General features: G+C 38.7%; 1 protein-coding gene across 2 annotated transcripts; it reads left to right on the forward strand.

Moving 5' to 3' along the window:
• The first annotated feature begins 222 nt into the window (after positions 1-222).
• LOC139476097 (nuclear receptor coactivator 6-like) lies at positions 223-18,106 on the forward strand. Of its 2 annotated transcripts, none has more exons than XM_071259347.1 (3): positions 223-312; positions 4,862-7,423; positions 14,258-18,106. In XM_071259347.1, exons 2-3 carry the CDS (start codon positions 4,885-4,887, stop codon positions 15,205-15,207), a joined length of 3,489 nt encoding a protein of 1,162 aa, XP_071115448.1. In that variant the 5' UTR covers positions 223-312; positions 4,862-4,884; the 3' UTR covers positions 15,208-18,106. The 2 variants fall into 2 exon arrangements, with proteins under 2 accessions (XP_071115448.1, XP_071115450.1); XM_071259349.1 differs by having other exon boundaries at positions 14,285-18,106.
• The last annotated feature ends 1,500 nt before the right edge of the window (positions 18,107-19,606 follow it).

Genomic DNA, 19,606 nt, shown 5'->3' on the forward strand with positions numbered 1-19,606 from the left:
TTGTTTGTAACTTGTAGTTCATACAAAAGTCATATGTATTTTGTACTTTGTTTACAAAATTCGGTTAACTTCAAACTGTTAGAACCGTAAAAATGTTAACTCATTCAAAAATAACAGATATCTCGTGCCTAAGCTCTTATTGAGCTCATTTGAATTTTCGCTTGAAATCCGAATCGTCCGGATTTTTAATTTGGAACCGGAAGTGACAAGGCGGAAGTTGGGTTTATCGTAAACAAGCACACGCCGAAGCAAACCTTGCTTCAAATTCAACTAAAAATGCGTTAAACTGGCTCTAATTTCTAACTGCCAACGGTATGATACATTGAATTGATTATATTTGCATCATATGCACACTTATTTTACAAGTATATCACGGTATTTGCCGCAGAAATCTAATTTCAGATTGACGTGGCAGAGGCAAAAGTGTAACGAAAATACAACAATTTCAAATTTTCAAGAGAATTTCCTGGTTTTGATTACCTACCTAAGATTACTGCAATCTCTATTTTATAGTTTGACATACATATCTGATTGTATGATTACTAACTAGACAATATTTTCACAGTATTTTCCCTTGATTAGTTCTAAAAACCGGTTACTCTTCGTCTTACCAGCGAAGTGTCACATTGACCTGGAGCGTATTATCGGCTTATTTATCTTATCTGATTGAAAGCATTTGTAGCTTCCTATTATTCCTCTAAAAAGTACAGTATTTATAAAAGTGACTTATTATATTCTTGGGTTTAAAGTAAAGTACAATATATCAGCTATATATTCAGCTATATTATATTTGGGTTGATGTGTTTGTGTATTATTCAGATAATAATTGTCTCTGTGGACTGTGGGTTTCTCCTGAGAGTGATCCATTTCAATTACAGCAATCTGTTTCCAGTGTTTCAAAACAGTATCAGCGTGGTATTAGATCATAGTTCAACCTGAATTCTGATGTTATCAAAGTTGCTAATGGCGATAAAATGTTGTGAGGTTTATCAAACATTTGAACACATTTTCTATGCGTAAAGGTTGGAACATATTCAATATTGTATCAGTTCGCGTCTTTGAACATTATTTAACAGTCTTTTTTCCTATTAAATCCTTATTCCAGGTCAATTGTTTAGTTATGAAATATAAACCAGAGTTCTCTCCCTTTCCTGTTTCTTAAACATTCATTTACAAAGTCAGTTGTACATCAATAGTAATTATGCTCACCGAGGTGCTTTTGAAACCTTTGAAAAAATATAATATTGTTTAGTGATTAATTTTATTGTTTATGTCTATGAATAAGGATAATGGCAATAGTTTGTAGTTTCAATAATGATGATTGATATTGAAGGCTATTTTGTTATTGTTATCTTGTAAGTGATAAATGTTGTACAGTATTGCAAAATAATGCATGACATTTCAAATCTTCTTATGTCTAATACAATATGTAGTTACTTTTTCTTTACCATGTTTAATATGGTATCCATTTTGTTGAATTATTCCTTGTTAACATTGTTCAGAAGAATGAGCTTAATCAGAAGTTATAAACACCCCTAGTATATTTTATAAGTTATTTAACATTGGACAGACTGAAATGAGATCGTGACCTAGTTCCTGTTAGCAGTTCATTGCATAAGGGAGCATACTATGGGTCCCAGAGAGGAGAAATGTCACATTATTCTATTACATGGTATTCATGTATTTAATGTAATCAAAATAAAACTTCAGTTTTTTTGTGTAACATCATATTTTTCAGCTTTTGCCTATTTTAATGGATTTTTACTTATCTTCAGCACAGTTTAGTGGTCTCTGTCTAGCGTGCTGGCATGAATATCAAAGGTTGCTGTGTTCTCTGGTTATGACTCCATAATCTCTGTTCATTTGCAGGCTGCCATTATTTAGCTGGAATGTTGCTGAATGAGAGTGAGTGAGTGAGTACGGTTTTACGCCACTTTTAGCAATATTCCAGCAATATCACGGCGAGGGACACCAGAAATGGGCTTCATACATTGTACCCATGTCAGGAATCGCACCCGGGTCTTCGGCGTGACGAGCGAACGCTTTAACCACTAGGCTACCCGACCGCCCCTGCTGAATTAAATTCCCAGATAGGCTACATATACCGTATTCAATGTAATACGCGCCCCGCTCTAATAAACGGCCACGGCGATAGTTGCTAATATATTGGCTAGTGAACAATCCCAATTAGCACATCTTCCGATTGATTAATGTACACAAGACTTATTTATTCGCGTATAATACGCACTCGTTATATGCACACTTAATTATGGGCAATTAAATTCGGGAAAAATATATCTGTCGTACATAAACATTTCATGCTGTCAGCATAAACCACAATATTTATCTTTCAGCTCAACTTTTTTTTAACCAAAATAATATTCTAATTTTGAGAGCGCCCTGGGTGCTTATTAAGTCGAATTCGGTATGTCTAAAATCAGTGGTAGAAACTAACATTTTTAGTTCACTAGTCCTTATAATGATACCATACAGCAAAACCCTTAAAAATGGCAAATTTCTACTAGTCCTTATGCACAGTTTGGCAAGGACTACAGGACTAGTGCCAATGTCTAAGACTGAAAATGCTGCATATTTGTTTAAAATACACAAATTGAAGATAAACCACTATTCAAATATTTTCAGTTGCTTGCATACAAATACTTATGAAGAATTACAAACACCATATAGTAAAACAACAGTGTGCCTTCTTACCCAATCAAGTCTTTTCAGTTTATATACCGACCCGTTAAGATCCGGGCTAGAATAGGTCTTCAGCAACCCATGCCTGCCGTAAAAAGCGACTATGTTTGTCATAAGAGGTGATTAACGGGATCAGGTGGTCAGGCTCGCTGACTTAGTAAATGCATGTCATCGTATCCCAATTGCATGGATCGATGCTCATGATGTCAGCCACTGGATTGTCTGGTCAAGACTAGATTATTTACAGACTGGCGTGATATAGCTGGAATATTGCTGAGTGTGGCGTTAAACAACAAACAAACAAACAGTTTACATACCTGTATATCTTTACAGATCTTTATTGATCAAAACAAGCGTTGTGGGTTGTTTAACTCTACTTCATTGAATAATTAACAAAATGTCACATCTAGCATATTGTATGTTAGCCATCAGAGGTAGAAACTAACTGTTTTTGTCCACTGGTCCTTATAATGATAATATATAGCAAAACCCTTAAAATGGGCCAATTTCTACTAGTTCTTAGGATACCTTTACTATTGCATGTATTGGGCAGTTTGGTAAGGACTACAGGACTAGTGCCAATTTCTAATGCTGGAAGCCTATGTATTTACCTTTTATGGGCTGATGTGACATGGGACACACTTCAGCAGCACATGAACAGAGGCAATTGAAAAGTCATTTGAAACAAGTTATAGGCGGAATTATTTTTAAAAGCCATTGGTTACCATGACGTCACAATCAAATGACACCACTCTGCTGGTGATGTTGTTAGCAGTACTTTCTACTAAAGACACTGCTTATTACTGTCTACAAACTGAAACAAATTTGAAGAATAATGTTGGATGATAAATAGAATCTCATCCAAGTGTGTTTTGACATCAAATATATCAAGACTGGTCAATAAAAGTTTATACCTCCTCAGCATGGCATGCCTTGGAGTTTTAAACGTTTATTGACTCATGTAGATATATTTGATGTCAAAAGACACTTGGGTGAGATTCTCAATATATCATATCAAGCTGGTTGTTGAACAGTTTTTGTTATTATTGTTTTTACAACAATATAACGTAATGTAATGTATCATATGTATCACAGTACAGGGGTTGTAAATCGATGTATGGTATCATTGGCCTTGCATTGCAATAAGATACTGTATTGCCATATCGTCAAGCGGATATTAGGCTTGCAATGATAATCTTGCCTGGGGCTGCATTGAAATGAAGTGGAGCAAGTCGGATACTCCAGAATTTTGTGGGGGCTCGGGTGGCCCAGTCGTCTAAGGCGCCGCAATTCGCTGTGCAGAGTTGTGTCCCTTGGACACACCAGAAACCTATGATTGTGGTTTTGAATCCCGGTTCGCCCCTATTATGTTTCTAGGTTTGTCAGCACCATAATCGTGCTCATGGGTTTCACCGAAGTGGTAAACGTCTGAGACCTGCATCACTTCGGCTTTCCTCCAACATTAAGCTGACATGCCGTGATATAACTACAATACTGTTATTTTGCTAAGGACAACTAACTGTCCAGTGATGGTAGTCCACAATGGCTAGTAATAGCAAGTCCTTGCCAAGTGAGACCGCCTCCATGGTCTAGTGGTAGAGCGTCCGCCCGGAGAGCGGAAGTTCCGGGGTTAGATCCCCAGCCGCGTCATACCAAAAGACGTTTAAAGATGTTGCTTGTTGTTACCCCGTCTGGGGCTCGGCAATAAGGGGTTAAAGCAAGGACTGGTCGGCTCGGAGTCAGTATACTGTTTCTGATTGGGGTATTCATGTTAAACTGCGGCATGGTATCCCAGTGGGCTAGGACTATCAATTGGCATCAGTCCGGACTAGTACAAGCAGCCACACACACACACACATGTACATGCACATCGCTATATAAGTGCAATAATCTTGGACGTGACGTTAAACCCAATTTCATCCCACCTAACCCATGCCAAGTGACTCGGAAAGGGAGATAACTCTGGGGTAGCATTTTAGGGGTTAAAATTCTCTACCAGTTCTCCATTCTTTTATTTCACTACAAATTAGTCTAGCAGGACTAGTTTCAAACTTGGTGTATTAGTGACGCACGTTTTGTACTAGTCCTTCTGGACTTGCCTTAAAAACAATGAATTTCTTTGGCTGAGTACTCATTCTGAAGTTTTGTCAATCTGTTTCAGAACTGGATAATCACGGAAGAAAGATGGAGAAGCAATACTCGGTACAGTTCTTCACTTCATTTGTGGAGAACCTCCAGAGGTTGTGTCAAAATTACATCAGCTATGACCAAATGGTGGAAGTGAGTGGCTACATTAGTGTAGAAATAGACAATGCCAAAAAGGAGAGGTATGTCCTCAGTGAGCTGGTGCAGAGTACTGGTAACGTCATCAGCGAGAGCTACTGCACCAAGGTGTTCAAGAACTGTCCCCTGCCTGTCCAGAGAAGCCCTGGTCAAAGGAGAGAACCACCCGTCATGTCTCAGATGAGTCCAGCTGCAAAGAGACCCCTCAACCAGACTAGTCCTCGGTTAAACAGAATGGGACAGAGTCCGCAGATGAACAGACAGATGAGTCCGACTGGTGTGTTGCGGCCAAGTAATGACAACAACCAGAGGCCGTCGTTCAATCAAAGATTGAACCAGTCCTCAGGATTTGGTGCTGGGAGAGGGGGTCCTCAAAGGATGAACCCCAATTTTTCGAATAGTGGAACTATGAGAGGAGGCATGCCACCCAGTCAGAGGTCAGTGAATCAGGTGCCAGGGGTAAATCCAGTTGGGAGACCTAGCTTAGGAGGTAACCCCCGGATGATGAACCCATCACAGCGGATGAACCCACAGGGTGGGGGAATAAGGCAACCAGGCCACATGTCATCACCGGTGCAGAGATCAGGTCCCAACCCCAGTCAGAGGATGGGACAGCAAAGTGGTAATGTGAACTCGATACAAGCTCGTAGGACATTTGGACCAGGCCAGAGACCTCAGCCACCACAGTCCAGATCTCCCGTGGATGATTCTGATGAGTTGGAAGTCATCTCATTTGTTCCTCCTCCCAGAAGGTCTGTGGGCGAAGCCTCAACTTCTTCTCTGTCCAGTGGAACCAGGAGTCCATTAACACCAGAGACATCATCAGTTACAAGCAACAGGCCTCCGTTCCCATCAGGAAATAGATCTGGCAGCAATAACCTTTCTTCACAACCAACTTCGCAGGCACAAACTAATTCACAGTCAATGGTGTTACCGGTGTCTCTTGTTCAGAATGTTGCTCAGCCAACTGCACCTCAGACATCACGGAACCAAATTGCTCCCGGGCAGCAAACTTCACAGAATCAAAGCATGAGTCATTCTGGTTCACAAGGGTCCCAGGCATCACAGCAGATGGGACATCAGAGTTACCAAGGCCAGAACATGCACCAGAACGTGCAGCAGAATATGCCACAACCATCTCAACCATCAGATCCCATGTCACAACCACGGCCATCACGGCAACAGATAGTGCAACAGATGTTAGAAGCCCGAGCTAATCGCAGCTTACCCTCTACTGTAACACAGCAGTCCCCACAACCAGTTTCACAGCAGAGCTCTCAACCCACGCAACAGCAAGGCACGCACACCATGGCACCTCAGCACACATCCCAGCCAGTGTCTCAAAAGCCTACCCCACCTGTTCCACAGCAACTATATCAAAATCAGAACTACCCCCAGATGCCCCAGCCTCCTCACACGCCTCCTGGACAGATTATGTCCAACCCTTTGGGAGACCCTACTAGGAACACCTGGGACCAAATGAGCCAGCCTACAAGTTTTCCTTCAGGAGTAGACAAAAAAGATCCAGGACTTTTGGGGTTAAACCTCCCAGGTTTGGAGACAGATGTTGATTCTACTGCTCCAATGGAAATCAGTGCTAGGAACTCATTTATGGATTCAGTGACTGATAGATCTTCTCTTGCTGTGTCCTCATCTGCACCTGCACCAACAGTTGCGACATCAACTCACCTACCATTTGCAGAGGACCCTTTAGGAAGTTTACAGATCTCTAATGTTGTTTCCCTTCCCCAAGGCACTCTCCCTGACATTGAGTCATCACGAATACCATCTTCTTTCCCAGAAATGAATCCATCAAGCACCCCATCCATCATAGCTGAAGCATTTGCCTCCCTAGATCCGGCAACTCTCTCTGAAGCTACAACGTCAGAACTTCCAATGACATCTGAGGCGAACTCATCAATGATGTCATTTGACAAGTTAACAGATGACGAGGATTTACCCAGTAAAAAGGCCAGACTTAGCATGGATACATCTGACCAGATAGGAGGCCCAACCTCAACCGTTGCATCAAACTCCTCCAAGCCAATGGTTCCGATTGGAAGAAAACTGAAAGAATTTGCAGCAAAGAAGCGAGCTAAACGAGGCCGACCAAGACTTGACAAACCTCCGAATCTGGACAAACCCGAAGTGAGTGATGAGGAAGGCGTAGGTGAGTTTGATGCTGAGGTTGATGTAGATCCAACCAATATGACTCTGAGAAGCCGGGGAAGGAATCCACTGCGAGCATCGTACAATGAAAACTCAGACAGTGATTCAAGTCTGCCCGAAGCCTTCCGCTTGAACTTTGATCCTGCTGTCTCCACATCTGCTGGATTGGTGTTGTCTGGCGAGGGTTTACTAGATGATCAAAAAGATTCTGGCAAGGATTTGGGAGGGGCGGGAGCAGACACAGCACCAGCACCAGTTGACGGCAATCCAGGTGACTTTTGTACCCCTGTTTACATGGCTTAGGATTATACATGCTATTTAAACCTGTAAGTGTGTGGGCTTACTCTTTCTCTTTCATGTATTCATCTCACAAGTGTTGATCTGTGTCCGCTACCAACATCTGCTATTCTCCCAATTCACATCATAATGTGACTATTGGCTTTTGGTATCGTTGCAAGGTTACAGTTTATCTTTTAACCACATGAATATTTTTAAAGCTCAACTTAAATGTGTGTATGTATAAAAAAAATTAATTTCTCTTTTAAAAATGCCATGGACCATTGTAGAAATATCGGATGTTTCGATGAACTGTTCAATTCCTTACTCATGTTTTTGTGTACATTCCTGTTCAACCATGATTCTGGAAATCAATCTCAGAAATGTATTGTCTCTTCCTTGCTTGCCCAATTCCCATGTATACACCATGTTAAGGACATCCCTAAAGGGCCATTCTAGGCTTGATATGGTGCTCTTTCTGGCTCAGAGGATCTGTATTATTTGGTAAATGAGCAAAATGTTTAGAATTGGTTGTGAAAGTTATCAGATGTGTTCATATAAGTGAGTATGGTTTTACGCCGCTTTTAGCAATATTCTAGCAATTCACGGCGGGGGACACCAGGAATGGGCTTCACACATTGTACCCAGGTGGGGAATCGAATCCGGGCCTTAAGTATGATGAGCGATGTTCATTTTAACTTGATTAATGATAATTAGACCTTTTTCACTTCTATCAAAAGGGGTAGAGGATTCATGAAGCACTATTTCTGATATTTGAAGTCTTTGACCCTAGCTGATTTTCTATGGATATGTATATGAATATATATAACACACACCTAGTAATCACTTTGGGTCACAGAATTGCTCATAGATTTACTGGGGGGCCTGGGTGGCCCAGTCGTCTATGGCGCCGCGATTCGCTGTGCAGAGTTGCGTCCCTTGGGCACGCCAGAAACCTATGATTGTGGGTTCGAATCCCGGTTCGCCCCAATTATGTTTCTAGGTTTGTCAGCACCATACCCGTGCTTGTGGGTTTCACCGAAGTGGTAAACGTCTGAGACCTGCATCACTTCAGGGCTTTCCTCCCACATTAAGCTGACATGCTGTGATATAACTGGCATACTGTTAAAAGCGGCGTGAAACCCAACTCACTCACTCACTCATAGATTTACTCTGTATGTTTGCGAAAAACGGAAATTTTCACTTATTTTAGCGTGTTTCTTTATACTTTTGTATTTTGATCATGTCAGAGCTTCAAATCTTGCGAGTCTGAGACAGAAACATTTGAACATGTCTGATAATTTTCATACTACTGTTTCAAAGTTTGCCCACATTGTAAAATTTATATTTCCAATTCCAGAGGGCCAAAGAGAACCCATATCATTCCTGGTCGGAATCATTCTCTACCAGGTTTACTGGGGAAGTTCTGTGGCTTTACTGCTTTTGCTTTTATATGATTCGATATTGCTATGATGCCTAACTGCTTTGAAAATATATCATGTATATTGTGACTAAGAAAAACAGTGACATCCTGTATGGTAGTAAATTGACTATTGATAACATTGTCTAAGTTTGTTCACTTGTCATGTTACAGTAGGAAGGGAGATATTTCAAATTTCTGCATGTCATCATAGTAATACGTAGCAGTGCTGGCATTTCTTCTTATCATGTTTAATGGGTAATGTGTAGTATTGACACGATACTGAAAAGGACAATTATTCATAGCCACTTTCTAGAGCACATCTTTTATTCAACCAAGAATAAGACTGAATATGCTAAACATGCTCTTCAGCATGTTCAATATCGCAACTTTCAAAATGTATACTTGGTCAACACCTGCTAGTGTTCCCTCATATTAAACAAGCAAATTGTTAGAATACACTTTTGTGTCATCTGGACCCTATTTTTGCTTTGCTTTTAACATGCAATTTTGTAATTACCAGCCCCATGCAACAGGACTGCTTTAAGTTTTGGTTGGAATTTGACTGCTGCAGCTGCCAGTGATTATTTCTAATGACTTCTACTCACATTATTGATATAAGAAATTATTCTTTCATGGGCTTCTTCCAGAATACCTTGGTGGATTGATTTGGCCCACAAAAAGGTCAAAGGTCAAGGTCAAGGTCATGAGATGGAAATGCCCTAGAATTATCATTAAACATGGTATATACCTTCTTTAGGATAGGTCCTTGCTTTGAAAAGGTTTTGCTCAGCATTTGGCTTTTCTTAAAAGTGACAACATGATGGCATCATTATCGGTTTCCAAGGGATTTATCTCTACATTCATGGAACTTTAATATGTACATGCACTTCAGAAATCTTACCATTACAAATGTTAAAATATTCATGTCAAAGGTCATTTTCAACCATAGTGTCATACTTTCTCATGAATATGGCTGGATTATTGATAGGGGACATCCTACAATAGTCTTATTCCAGATGGACCTGGGGAATTCTTTTGGCACATGCAGTGAGGTCAAATGTCAAGGACATGTAATTGAAAAATGTCACTCGAAAGCTTGTGGTTACAATTTGTCAAAAAGAATTTAATGCATGTATCATTTTTAAACTTGGTATATATATATATGTTCTCTAGGATGGGGCACAGTTTCAAAAAGGTTAAGGTCAAACTATGATGAAGGACAAGGTCAGCATTCAGCTTTTTGTTAAACATTTGTTATGTAAGTATCAGTTTCTGAGGCAAGGTTACCTCTCAACAGGCATAAACAGTGATAGTTGCATGCATGTTTCCAAATCCTACCACATCTAAAGCAGGTGCTATGTCTGTCAAATGTCAAGGTCATCACTGAGGTTATTGCAAAACATGGTTGTATCATTTATTGTCGGTTACTGTTGCACTTATACTTTTTTTTAATTTTTTTTATTAAGGTCAAGGTATGTAAGTAATGTTTTTCGACTGGATGTACATGGTGTTACATTAAGACTTTAATTTTTGAGGGTCTGATTCTCGTTTTGCAAGTACTTGTAACTACTGTACCTCAAGTTTTTATATCTTATTCTGCTAGCATGTAACTAAATCGGTGTTCTGCCAAGGTGCTTAAAGGTGGGGCAGTGTAGGGTGGGGATGGGGGTGGGTCACTTGCCACTAAAGCAGATCACCGATATTATCTATCAGGTCCTCTTACATATGTCAGATGGGATGGGGGTTAGATTGGGTTCGGTTGTCCCAGTCATCCAAGGTATTACAGTTCTCTGCAGTTGTGTCCCTTACGAATGCCAGAAACCTATGACGTGGGTATGAATTTTAAATTTCCCCGGTAATGTTTCTTGTTCTGGTGGCACCATACCTGTGCTTCTGTGTTTCACCAAAGTGATGAACGTCTAAGATCTGCATCACTTCAAACTTTCCTTGAACATGAAGCTGGCTTGCCTTGATGTAACTGAAATACTGTTCAAAGAAGCATTAAGCCCAACTTACTCATATGATAATAAAGAAGATGTTTTTGACTTAAAATGGGGTTTTGACGTATCGTATCTTTTAAAATGTGGTAAATTGAATTTCAAAGGAACTTCATCATGCAGGGTTAGAAACTAACAGTTTTTGTCCACTAGTCCTTATAATGATAACATACAGCAAAACCCTTAAAAAGGGCAAATTTATACTAGTCCTTATGAAACTTTTACCATTGGGCAGTTTGACAAGGACTATAGGACTAGTGCCATTTTCTAACGCTGTTATGTTCACTGATACTGGTATACTACAAAGGAAACGTTTAGGACCACCCGATTATTTCATATTACTACAGTGAATCTGCCATGTCATTCATTGAACAATAATTTTCAGCATTCAGAAGACAAGTTAAGTTTGAGAACTTCAAAATGATACGTGAGTGCCAGTGAGAGTTTCAGCCTTAACTGCATTACTAGACCAATGTTGGGCAATAACTGTATTGTTTGCTGCTGGTGGAGAAAGCACTGTTGACTAATCTTTTGAGGCACCGGTTTATTGGAGTTACATCATAACCCACCTTGTTCAGTTGCTGGGCAGGTTTACTCTGTGTCTTGGTTAATGGATCAGCAAATGTTTTCGTGTTTTGCTTCAGCACCGTTCAGTTTGACCAATCTCGGTATCAGTACACACCAAGAGAGTCGACATGGGTACAATGTGTGAAGCCCATTTCTGGTGTCCCCCGCCGTGATATTGCTTGAATATTGCTAAAAGCAGCGTAAAACCATACTCACTCACTCACCAAGAGAGTATTGTTGTAAGGAAGGGAAGTAGGTCTAGGTTTCTCTGATGATACTAATCATGATTGAACACACCTGTAGGATTCGCAAGGAGGATTGGTCTCTAGTATTCTATACTTATGCATAACCAGAAATGATGGTTTTTTTTAAGTTGTTAGATCCATTAGCTATTAATCAAGAGTTGCTGTTGAATAATAGGAGGCCTTATTACAAAGAGTTATCTTCTTTACTGAGTGCAGGGTTAGAACTTACCACTAGCCTGCTAGTCCAAGGCTAGTAAAAATGGTCTGTGGGCAAGTAGAGAAGTACAAATTTCCCCATTGTTTTAACATTACAAGGGCATTTTATGTTTACCCGGGCTAGTAAAGCTTTGGAGTTTAGTTCTAACCCTGGAGTGTTTTTGTGCTGGCTACTTGTTCCATCTACAGCTGTACCTTTTCAGGAGTGTTTTGTAGGAGTGGTGCAAGTTGGCAGTTTGGGCAGAAATAGCTGATTCAATCTCACTTGATGCAGAAGTGTCTCATATCGTATATTAATGCCATTCTTGGTAGTTCAGTTTATTTAGAGATGTCTGTACGCGTGGCCCAGTCATTTAAGGCACCACAATTTGTTTTCCAAGTTGCAGCCTTATGCCTGCCAGAAAGCTATGACCATGGGTTCGAATCCCAGTTTGACCTGATTATGTTTCTGGGTTTGTCAGCCCAATACCATGCCCATAGGTTCACTGAAGTGGTAAACGTCACTGCATCGCTTTGGGCTTTCCTCCAACCTGAAGCTGACATGCCCTGATATAACTGAAATAATTTTGAAAGAAGGGTTAAACCAAACTCACTCACTCACTCACTCACTTTTAAGAGATGTGGTAGTGTGATCTTTTTCATATTTCTATCATGTGTATAAACATAACAGGACCAGAAATGTTAGTGAGCTCTAAATCCCTTGGAGAAGCAGTCATCAATGTTAAGGCCAGACTCTTACCTGCTGCACATTTGCTGACCCTGCTAGTTGATGCTTACTCCATTATATCATTATGATCATGTTTGTCTTATTTGTTGTGTAAGGTGTTAAATGGCAGTCATGGTAATTGATTGATCGAAACTGGAACAAAGATTGTTATAAAATCTGTCCAATCTCATTAAAATCAGATCTTAGTTCTCGCTACCGCTAAACAAAGATCTGAGGACATCCCATTAGGGGTCACGTCAGAACGACCTTTCATCCAACCAATCAGAGCGTCGCTTATCAGATCATGGAAATGACAGTCGGAATGTGACTTCTAATCATGCAGCCTCCAAAACCTTAAAACGGGTTATCCGAACGATAGTTACGGGCTCAACGACTGAATCTATACAATCTAGACCAAATATTAGCCATTCGAGAATGTTCTTTTGTTCATGTTTCAAATTTTATATCGAGAATTTGTCAAAATATGTTTCGAAGCGTAGGCGCCAATTTGAAATTAGTGCCGTAAAGCACGAGAAAGCTGCCTTCTGATTGGCTAATGTCGACTTCTTGTCAGTAATTTCATTGGTCGGTCAGAGTTTGCGAAAGTCGGTCTGACGTGACCCGTAATGGGATGTCCACAGATCTTTGTTTAGCGGCAGCGAGAACTAAGATCTGATTTTAATGAGATTGAAAAAACTGTCTTACATGTCTCTCTCACATACAGGTATCAGTGTTATAAGCAAAGCAACAGAGGGAAACTACAGAAATATGATTATGTTGAGTCAAGGCTAAGTAAAAGTTTTCTATGTGACCATGTTACTGTTTGTTAGTTAGCTTGCACCATTCCTACAAAACACTCCTGAAAAGGTACAGCCGTAGATGGGACAGGTAGCCAGCACAAAAACACTCCAGGGTTAGAAGTAAACTCAAAAGCTTTACTAGCCTGGGTAAACATAACATGCCCTTGTTTAGTCAAGTCAGAAAAAAGTACTTTGTCTACAGACAATCACGAACATGGTCAGTTGGTAACTGTACGTTGAGTTTTGGTCTTCAGAAAATTTGACATTTTTCTCATTACAGTAGACTATGTGGTGTTGGTGAAACAATTTTAGCTGTGGAGACAGGTCCTGCTTGGAACTATTTGTGATTTGCCGTGTGTAGGATCCAATGCAACGTCACTTTGAGCCAAATTTTACGAAATAAAATAGTTGTGTCATGTCTTTAGTAATGCAAGGAGCATAAACTGAAATTTCCCAAAGGGTAGAAACTTGTGTTGTAATTTGAAATAATTGTTGTCGTGAAGAAGTCACCAAAAAGATGCATGACAATTGTTTTCAAAAGATTTTGATTTACACAGTTTACCCACTAGAACCAATTGGACGCTGTCATCATCAGTACATGGTTTGCCAATCCCGTTTTTCGGATGATCAAAACTTAAATTTCATTAAATGAAAGCAGCTTAAAAGCCTCTTTATTCAGTAGTGTAGAGAACCCTATTACATTTTCTGGTGTTCCCATTTGGGTGAATGCTGGCCCGTGGGTGTGACATTGATGCCCGATAGATTTCCAACCTGTTCTGAATGGAACCTTGAAGTCCACAGCTAAGATTATTGGTGTTGTCAACACTCACAGAACTTTGTTCATTTCTTTGTATTGCACTTTTAGTCACTTACAGGTTCTGATAAAGTGGCCCATTCTACAGATATTGCTGATTCAAGGAAGACTCCCGATGTCCTGTCTGAAGCTGACAACGAGAGCTACATCTTGATAGAACTGGAATCTGATGACGAGGACGACTCAAGTTCAGGAGGGGCAGACTCATCCACTGTTGTTGTCAAGCAAGAGTTGTCTACCTTCTCTAAGAATGTGCAGTTTGCGATCAACCGTCTCACGCAGTTCATGATCCTCAAGAAAGTCAAGGAACCAGCGTACACCATTATGCCTGAAACTCTGGATCCCCTTCTGGCAGAGTTCTATCTTCGGTTAAGGAAAAGTGGTGGCCAAGAATTCATTTCCTCAAGCTTAAAGCAAATCCAAAACTGTATAGGAAACTACCTTACAACAAATAGCTATCCGTTTTGTATCAAGAGTGACTCCAGGTTTGAGAATTCTAGGAGAGTTATGGAGAACAAGCTGAAACATCTGAGATCCTGTGAAGATGCAATTTTCACCATGAGGGTTGAAGATGTAGATAAGCTTTATGAAATCGGGCAGCTTGGCAGCAAGTCAGTTGACAGTTTACTCAACACTCTGTGGCTGATGAACACGGTTCACTTCTGCATCCGACGGCCCAAGGAGCACATCAGCTTGAAATGGGGGGAGATCAAGCTCAGCCGGGAAAACCACCAGGAGTATCTAGAGTATGTGCCTTCAGGAAAGATTGTTTGGAAGAGGCATGACAATCCCCAAAGGTGCTTTGTGACTCTGTACAAGAAATATAGAAGCATGCGACCAGCCACAGCACATAGCTCAGGCTCCACCTTCTATCTAGCCATTACTGATAAGAAAGATGGATTCAAGCATCAGAAGTATGGGGAGTACAAGATGGCCAACATCTTCAAGAGGATGCTCTCCAGCGCAGGCTTGCCACTTGAGATGAAGATCTCCTGTCTGGATATATTGTAGCATGTCATTTCGTGGTGTAATCAACTGTTGTTCCTTTGCAACTGATGATTTATCAAAGACATCTGTGTTCCTATTCAGCAGTCTCTTGTTTGGAAGATTATATATTTTTGAACTCTAAATGTTGCATACTAGTGGATGTTTCACCGCTGTTAACATTCATTGTACTTTTTGTATTGTGAGACTCGTTATGTACCTAGGTCAAAGAAATGTTTAGCTTTTCCTGTGTACACGTTTTACACAAATAGGGCTTGATGTCCTTAAGATTTCCTTTCCAGAACTGCTTATTGGTTTAATCTTGAAGGAAGAACCTATACCAGTTTTAAGTTTATTTTTTCAAAAAGGGAGGCACATTTTCCTCAGTTTCAAAGATTTATTTATTTTCAGGACTGTACTGAAAGAAAGACTCTTTCAAAGCAGCTAGATTTTCTCACATCTATGCATGGAAATAGTCTTTGAACTTGTTGAAGGTTGACTACATTTTCAAATAGTGCTTCTTTTTAATCATCATATCTGAGAATGCAATCTAGGTCATTCAACATGTATAGCATTGTGTGTTTACTTTCGTTTTAAACATTGATGTGTTTGTTATTGTGTCTCCTAAAATTGAGAACGTTTTTCTATAACTAGCAGTAGCATATCTGCTATTTTCACAAAAGATTTTTTCAGCCTTTATCATGTTGATCATTGCTTGGTAGGAAATAGTACTGTTAAAACTATTGTCAGCTTCATTCATTGGTCCACACAAGTCTATGTTATATGTTTGGTATGGTTTAGGTAGTTTGTGAATCTGTCACTGTTATCAAGAGCTATCATGAATGATAGTGTTTCAAAGTAATATATGATTTTTAATACAAGATTTGTATCCTACCATGTAACATAATTGTAGTGCTGTGACTGACATTATTTGCTATGATTAGAATAGTGTCTTACAAGTCTGCCGAACATGGGTCATTCAAGTTTTGGAATCCATGAACCAAATGATATCAAAATGTTAACCCGTACTGTATGGCTCAACACAGAGTACCTCTTTCTGCCCTGAGTGATCTTGGAGCTAAGTGAAAATGGCTGTGCTTCTAAAATTCTTAGCCAGGTTTGCTTGTCTGACAGTTTTGAGAGTTGGACCTCCTATATAAAATGACATTAATATATTATGGTTGTACGTAGGGCTGGGACGATACACCAACTGGGCAATTTGATACATATCAACGATCCGATATGTATCACGATATTTGCACGTGCTCTAATCTGTGGTGCGTAAGCCATCTTTTTCATAGACAGGATGGCAAAATACCTTGTGCACTTACAATTAACTGTTGACAGTGTCAAGAATGTGCAATGGATGAAAATATGTTATGGTGTAACATTTATTAAAGAATACATTTAGGGTAAGAATCAATACTTTTTACTTAGTGTGCAATTGTGATCGATACTTGTATCAAAAAGTAAAAAAATTGCGATCCACCGATTCATTGTAGTAACATCCCACCACTAGTTGTAAGCTGAGATTGCTTTGTGCAAACTTTACCCAAAGCCTTGGTCTCATTGGAACAACACAATTTTTAAAGTTTTTTTACCTTTTTACAGTTACAAGGATGTTAATATGGTTGTAGGTGAAAATTGCTTTGTGGAACCTTCCCCAAAACAACTAGATCTTGTTTGCAGAAAACAATTTTGACAGTCTGACCTTCATACAGTTACTTTTTATAGTTACTTAAATAATATGGTTGTAAAGTAAATTTGCTTTGTGCAAAGTTCGCCCAAAGCCTAGATCTTGTTTGCACAACACACTTTTGACAGTCTGACCTAGATAAGGTGACATGAATACAACACGTGTAGGTTAAGGCTCCTAGAACAACTAATGGATTTCATTAAATGAATGATCTTTCTTCTGATTGAGAATTTGGCACCCAATAATGTGATTTTGTAACAAATGCATGTTTCTTACAAAAAAAGATTTAATAAAAAATATATACAGCAATCAGTAAGAGCTAAGACACAGCTCTACCTTTGCTTTTCATTTGAAGCAAGAATGTATCAGAAGTGTGCATGTCAATTTCAGAAAATCAAGATATCTTTTGCAGGTCATTATCTCATTTGGAGATAAGCCACAGCATCATGGGAAAGCAAGAAAATTCAAGTTTTGTTTAGTATCTGTGCTTAATCTCATGTCATTGTTCTGATTGGTTCACAGATATTTTAGGGGCCATCTTTTTTTTATTTATACGCATGGTTCTTTGTAAAAAAAATGCTCCTTTCATTGATCTGATAGCTGTAATTTGATTTTTGCACTAACTAAAAAACATTGACCATTTGTGGGGTGCATGGTTTGATCATCAGTGAATCAGAATGACCCTTTGGCTTTTATACTGGTTTCCAAGGAGCCATTTCATCTGCTATGTATATCCACCAATAATTAATATAGAATATATTATGATATGTCAACCATTGAGCATGCATTATTATGTGTCTACTGTAGAGAATACATCATGATGTGTCTACTGTAGAAAATACATCATGATGTGTCTACTGTAGAAAATATATCATTATGTGTCTACTGTAGGGAATACACTATAATGTGTCTACTGTAGAGAATACATAACGTATCTACAGTAGTGAATACATAATATGTCTACTGTAGAGAATACATAATGTATCTACAGTAGAGAATAAATAATGTATCTGCTGTAGAGAATACATAATGTATCTACAGTAGAGAATACGTAATGTATCTACTGTAGAGAATACAAAAGGTGTCTGCAGTAGAGAATACATAATGTATCTACTGTAGAGAATACATAATGTATCTACTGTAGAGAGCACATTATAATGTATTTACTGTAGAGAATACATCATAATGTATTTGCTATAGAGAATACACTATGATGTATCTACTGTAGAGAATACATAATGTATCTGCTGTAGAGAATACATAATGTATCTACAGTAGAGAATACATAATGTATCTACTGTAGAGAATACATAATGTATCTACAGTAGAGAATACAAAATGTATCTACTGTAGAGAATACATAATGTATCTACTGTAGAGAATACATAATGTATCTACTGTAAAGAATACATAATGTATCTACTGTAGGTAATAAACTGTAGAAAATACATTATAATGTGCCCCTTATTCTCAAGTCCATTATGTTGTAGACATGTTAAAACACAAATAAATTAGCAAAAAGCAAAAGGACAGCTCTGTTGACAAACACATCTTGATTGGTTACATGATAAATTAACTGCAGTTATTTTTTAGCTTTCTATCCATATTCTAAATTTGACACTTCATCTTTTTATAGCCGTTATATTTCATCTAGAAATTTTATGACCAGATGACTTTTAGATAACACTTTTGTATGTTATGCATCGCAGGACATTTTGGGATGTGTGTCTTGCCATAAAAGCTTATAAGGACGCTTTTCTAAGAAAGCCTTTTAGGGCCAATCGTTTTTTTCTTTTTTTCTCTTGAAATTTGAAGATACTAAGTTGAACGTTCAAGCTACTAAGTTGAAATTTCAAGTTATAATCTTAAAATTTTAACTTATTATCTTGAAATTTCAAGATCCTTTTCTTGAAATTTCAAGTTAGCATCTTTATTGAAATTTCAACAGAACATCTTAGTATCTTGAAATTTCAAGAAAAAAATTACAAATACCTATGGTCCTAAAAGGCTTCTGTACTTGAATGTACAAATGTTGAATGGCTGAATGTATGCAAATATATAGATATCCAGATTATATAATACCATGATTGTACTGTGAGATGCATTTATCATCTTTGTACATACTTCATTCTGCATACTGTACAACTCAAAAGAATTTTAAGAACACCCAATGCTTTTATATGACAATAGTTAATCTTACATGGCTTTGTGGGTGTTCTTAACTTCTTTTGAGTTGTGTACATTGTTGTGTTTTGTTGTGCAGTATTGTGCTGAAATGAATCATTTTGCCATACCAATACTTCAGGATGTTTCTTAAGCTTACGCTCATGTCATCATGTTCCTCTATGCTCAGTCAGTAACTGCTGACATGATTATGTATCTCTGTACATGATGTTACTCATTTTTATGATTCTTTTTTTTTAAGATAACAGTTTATTTGCATGTTAGGTTCTCGTCTTAGAAAAAGAAATATTTTGTTATGTTTGTTCAATGATATATTTTGTAAGGCTGGAACACTGAATTGCTATTTGGCCAGAATCGGATTATATATACCACTCGAAAGAACTTAAAGAACACCCAATTTTTCATATGACTATAGTTAATCTGTCATGGCTGGTGGGTATTGCAACACACAGCTTTCAATAGTGCGAGAACTTCAACTTGTTTTGAGTGTATTTTGCATTGAATCTGTTTAAATATTTTTAAGCCAGATCATGTGGATTTCTGGAG

The sequence above is a fragment of the Haliotis cracherodii genome, unplaced genomic scaffold (genome assembly GCF_022045235.1).
Source record: "Haliotis cracherodii isolate W230 unplaced genomic scaffold, xgHalCrac1.p SCAF_3, whole genome shotgun sequence".
Classification (NCBI taxonomy): Eukaryota; Metazoa; Mollusca; class Gastropoda; order Lepetellida; family Haliotidae; genus Haliotis; species Haliotis cracherodii.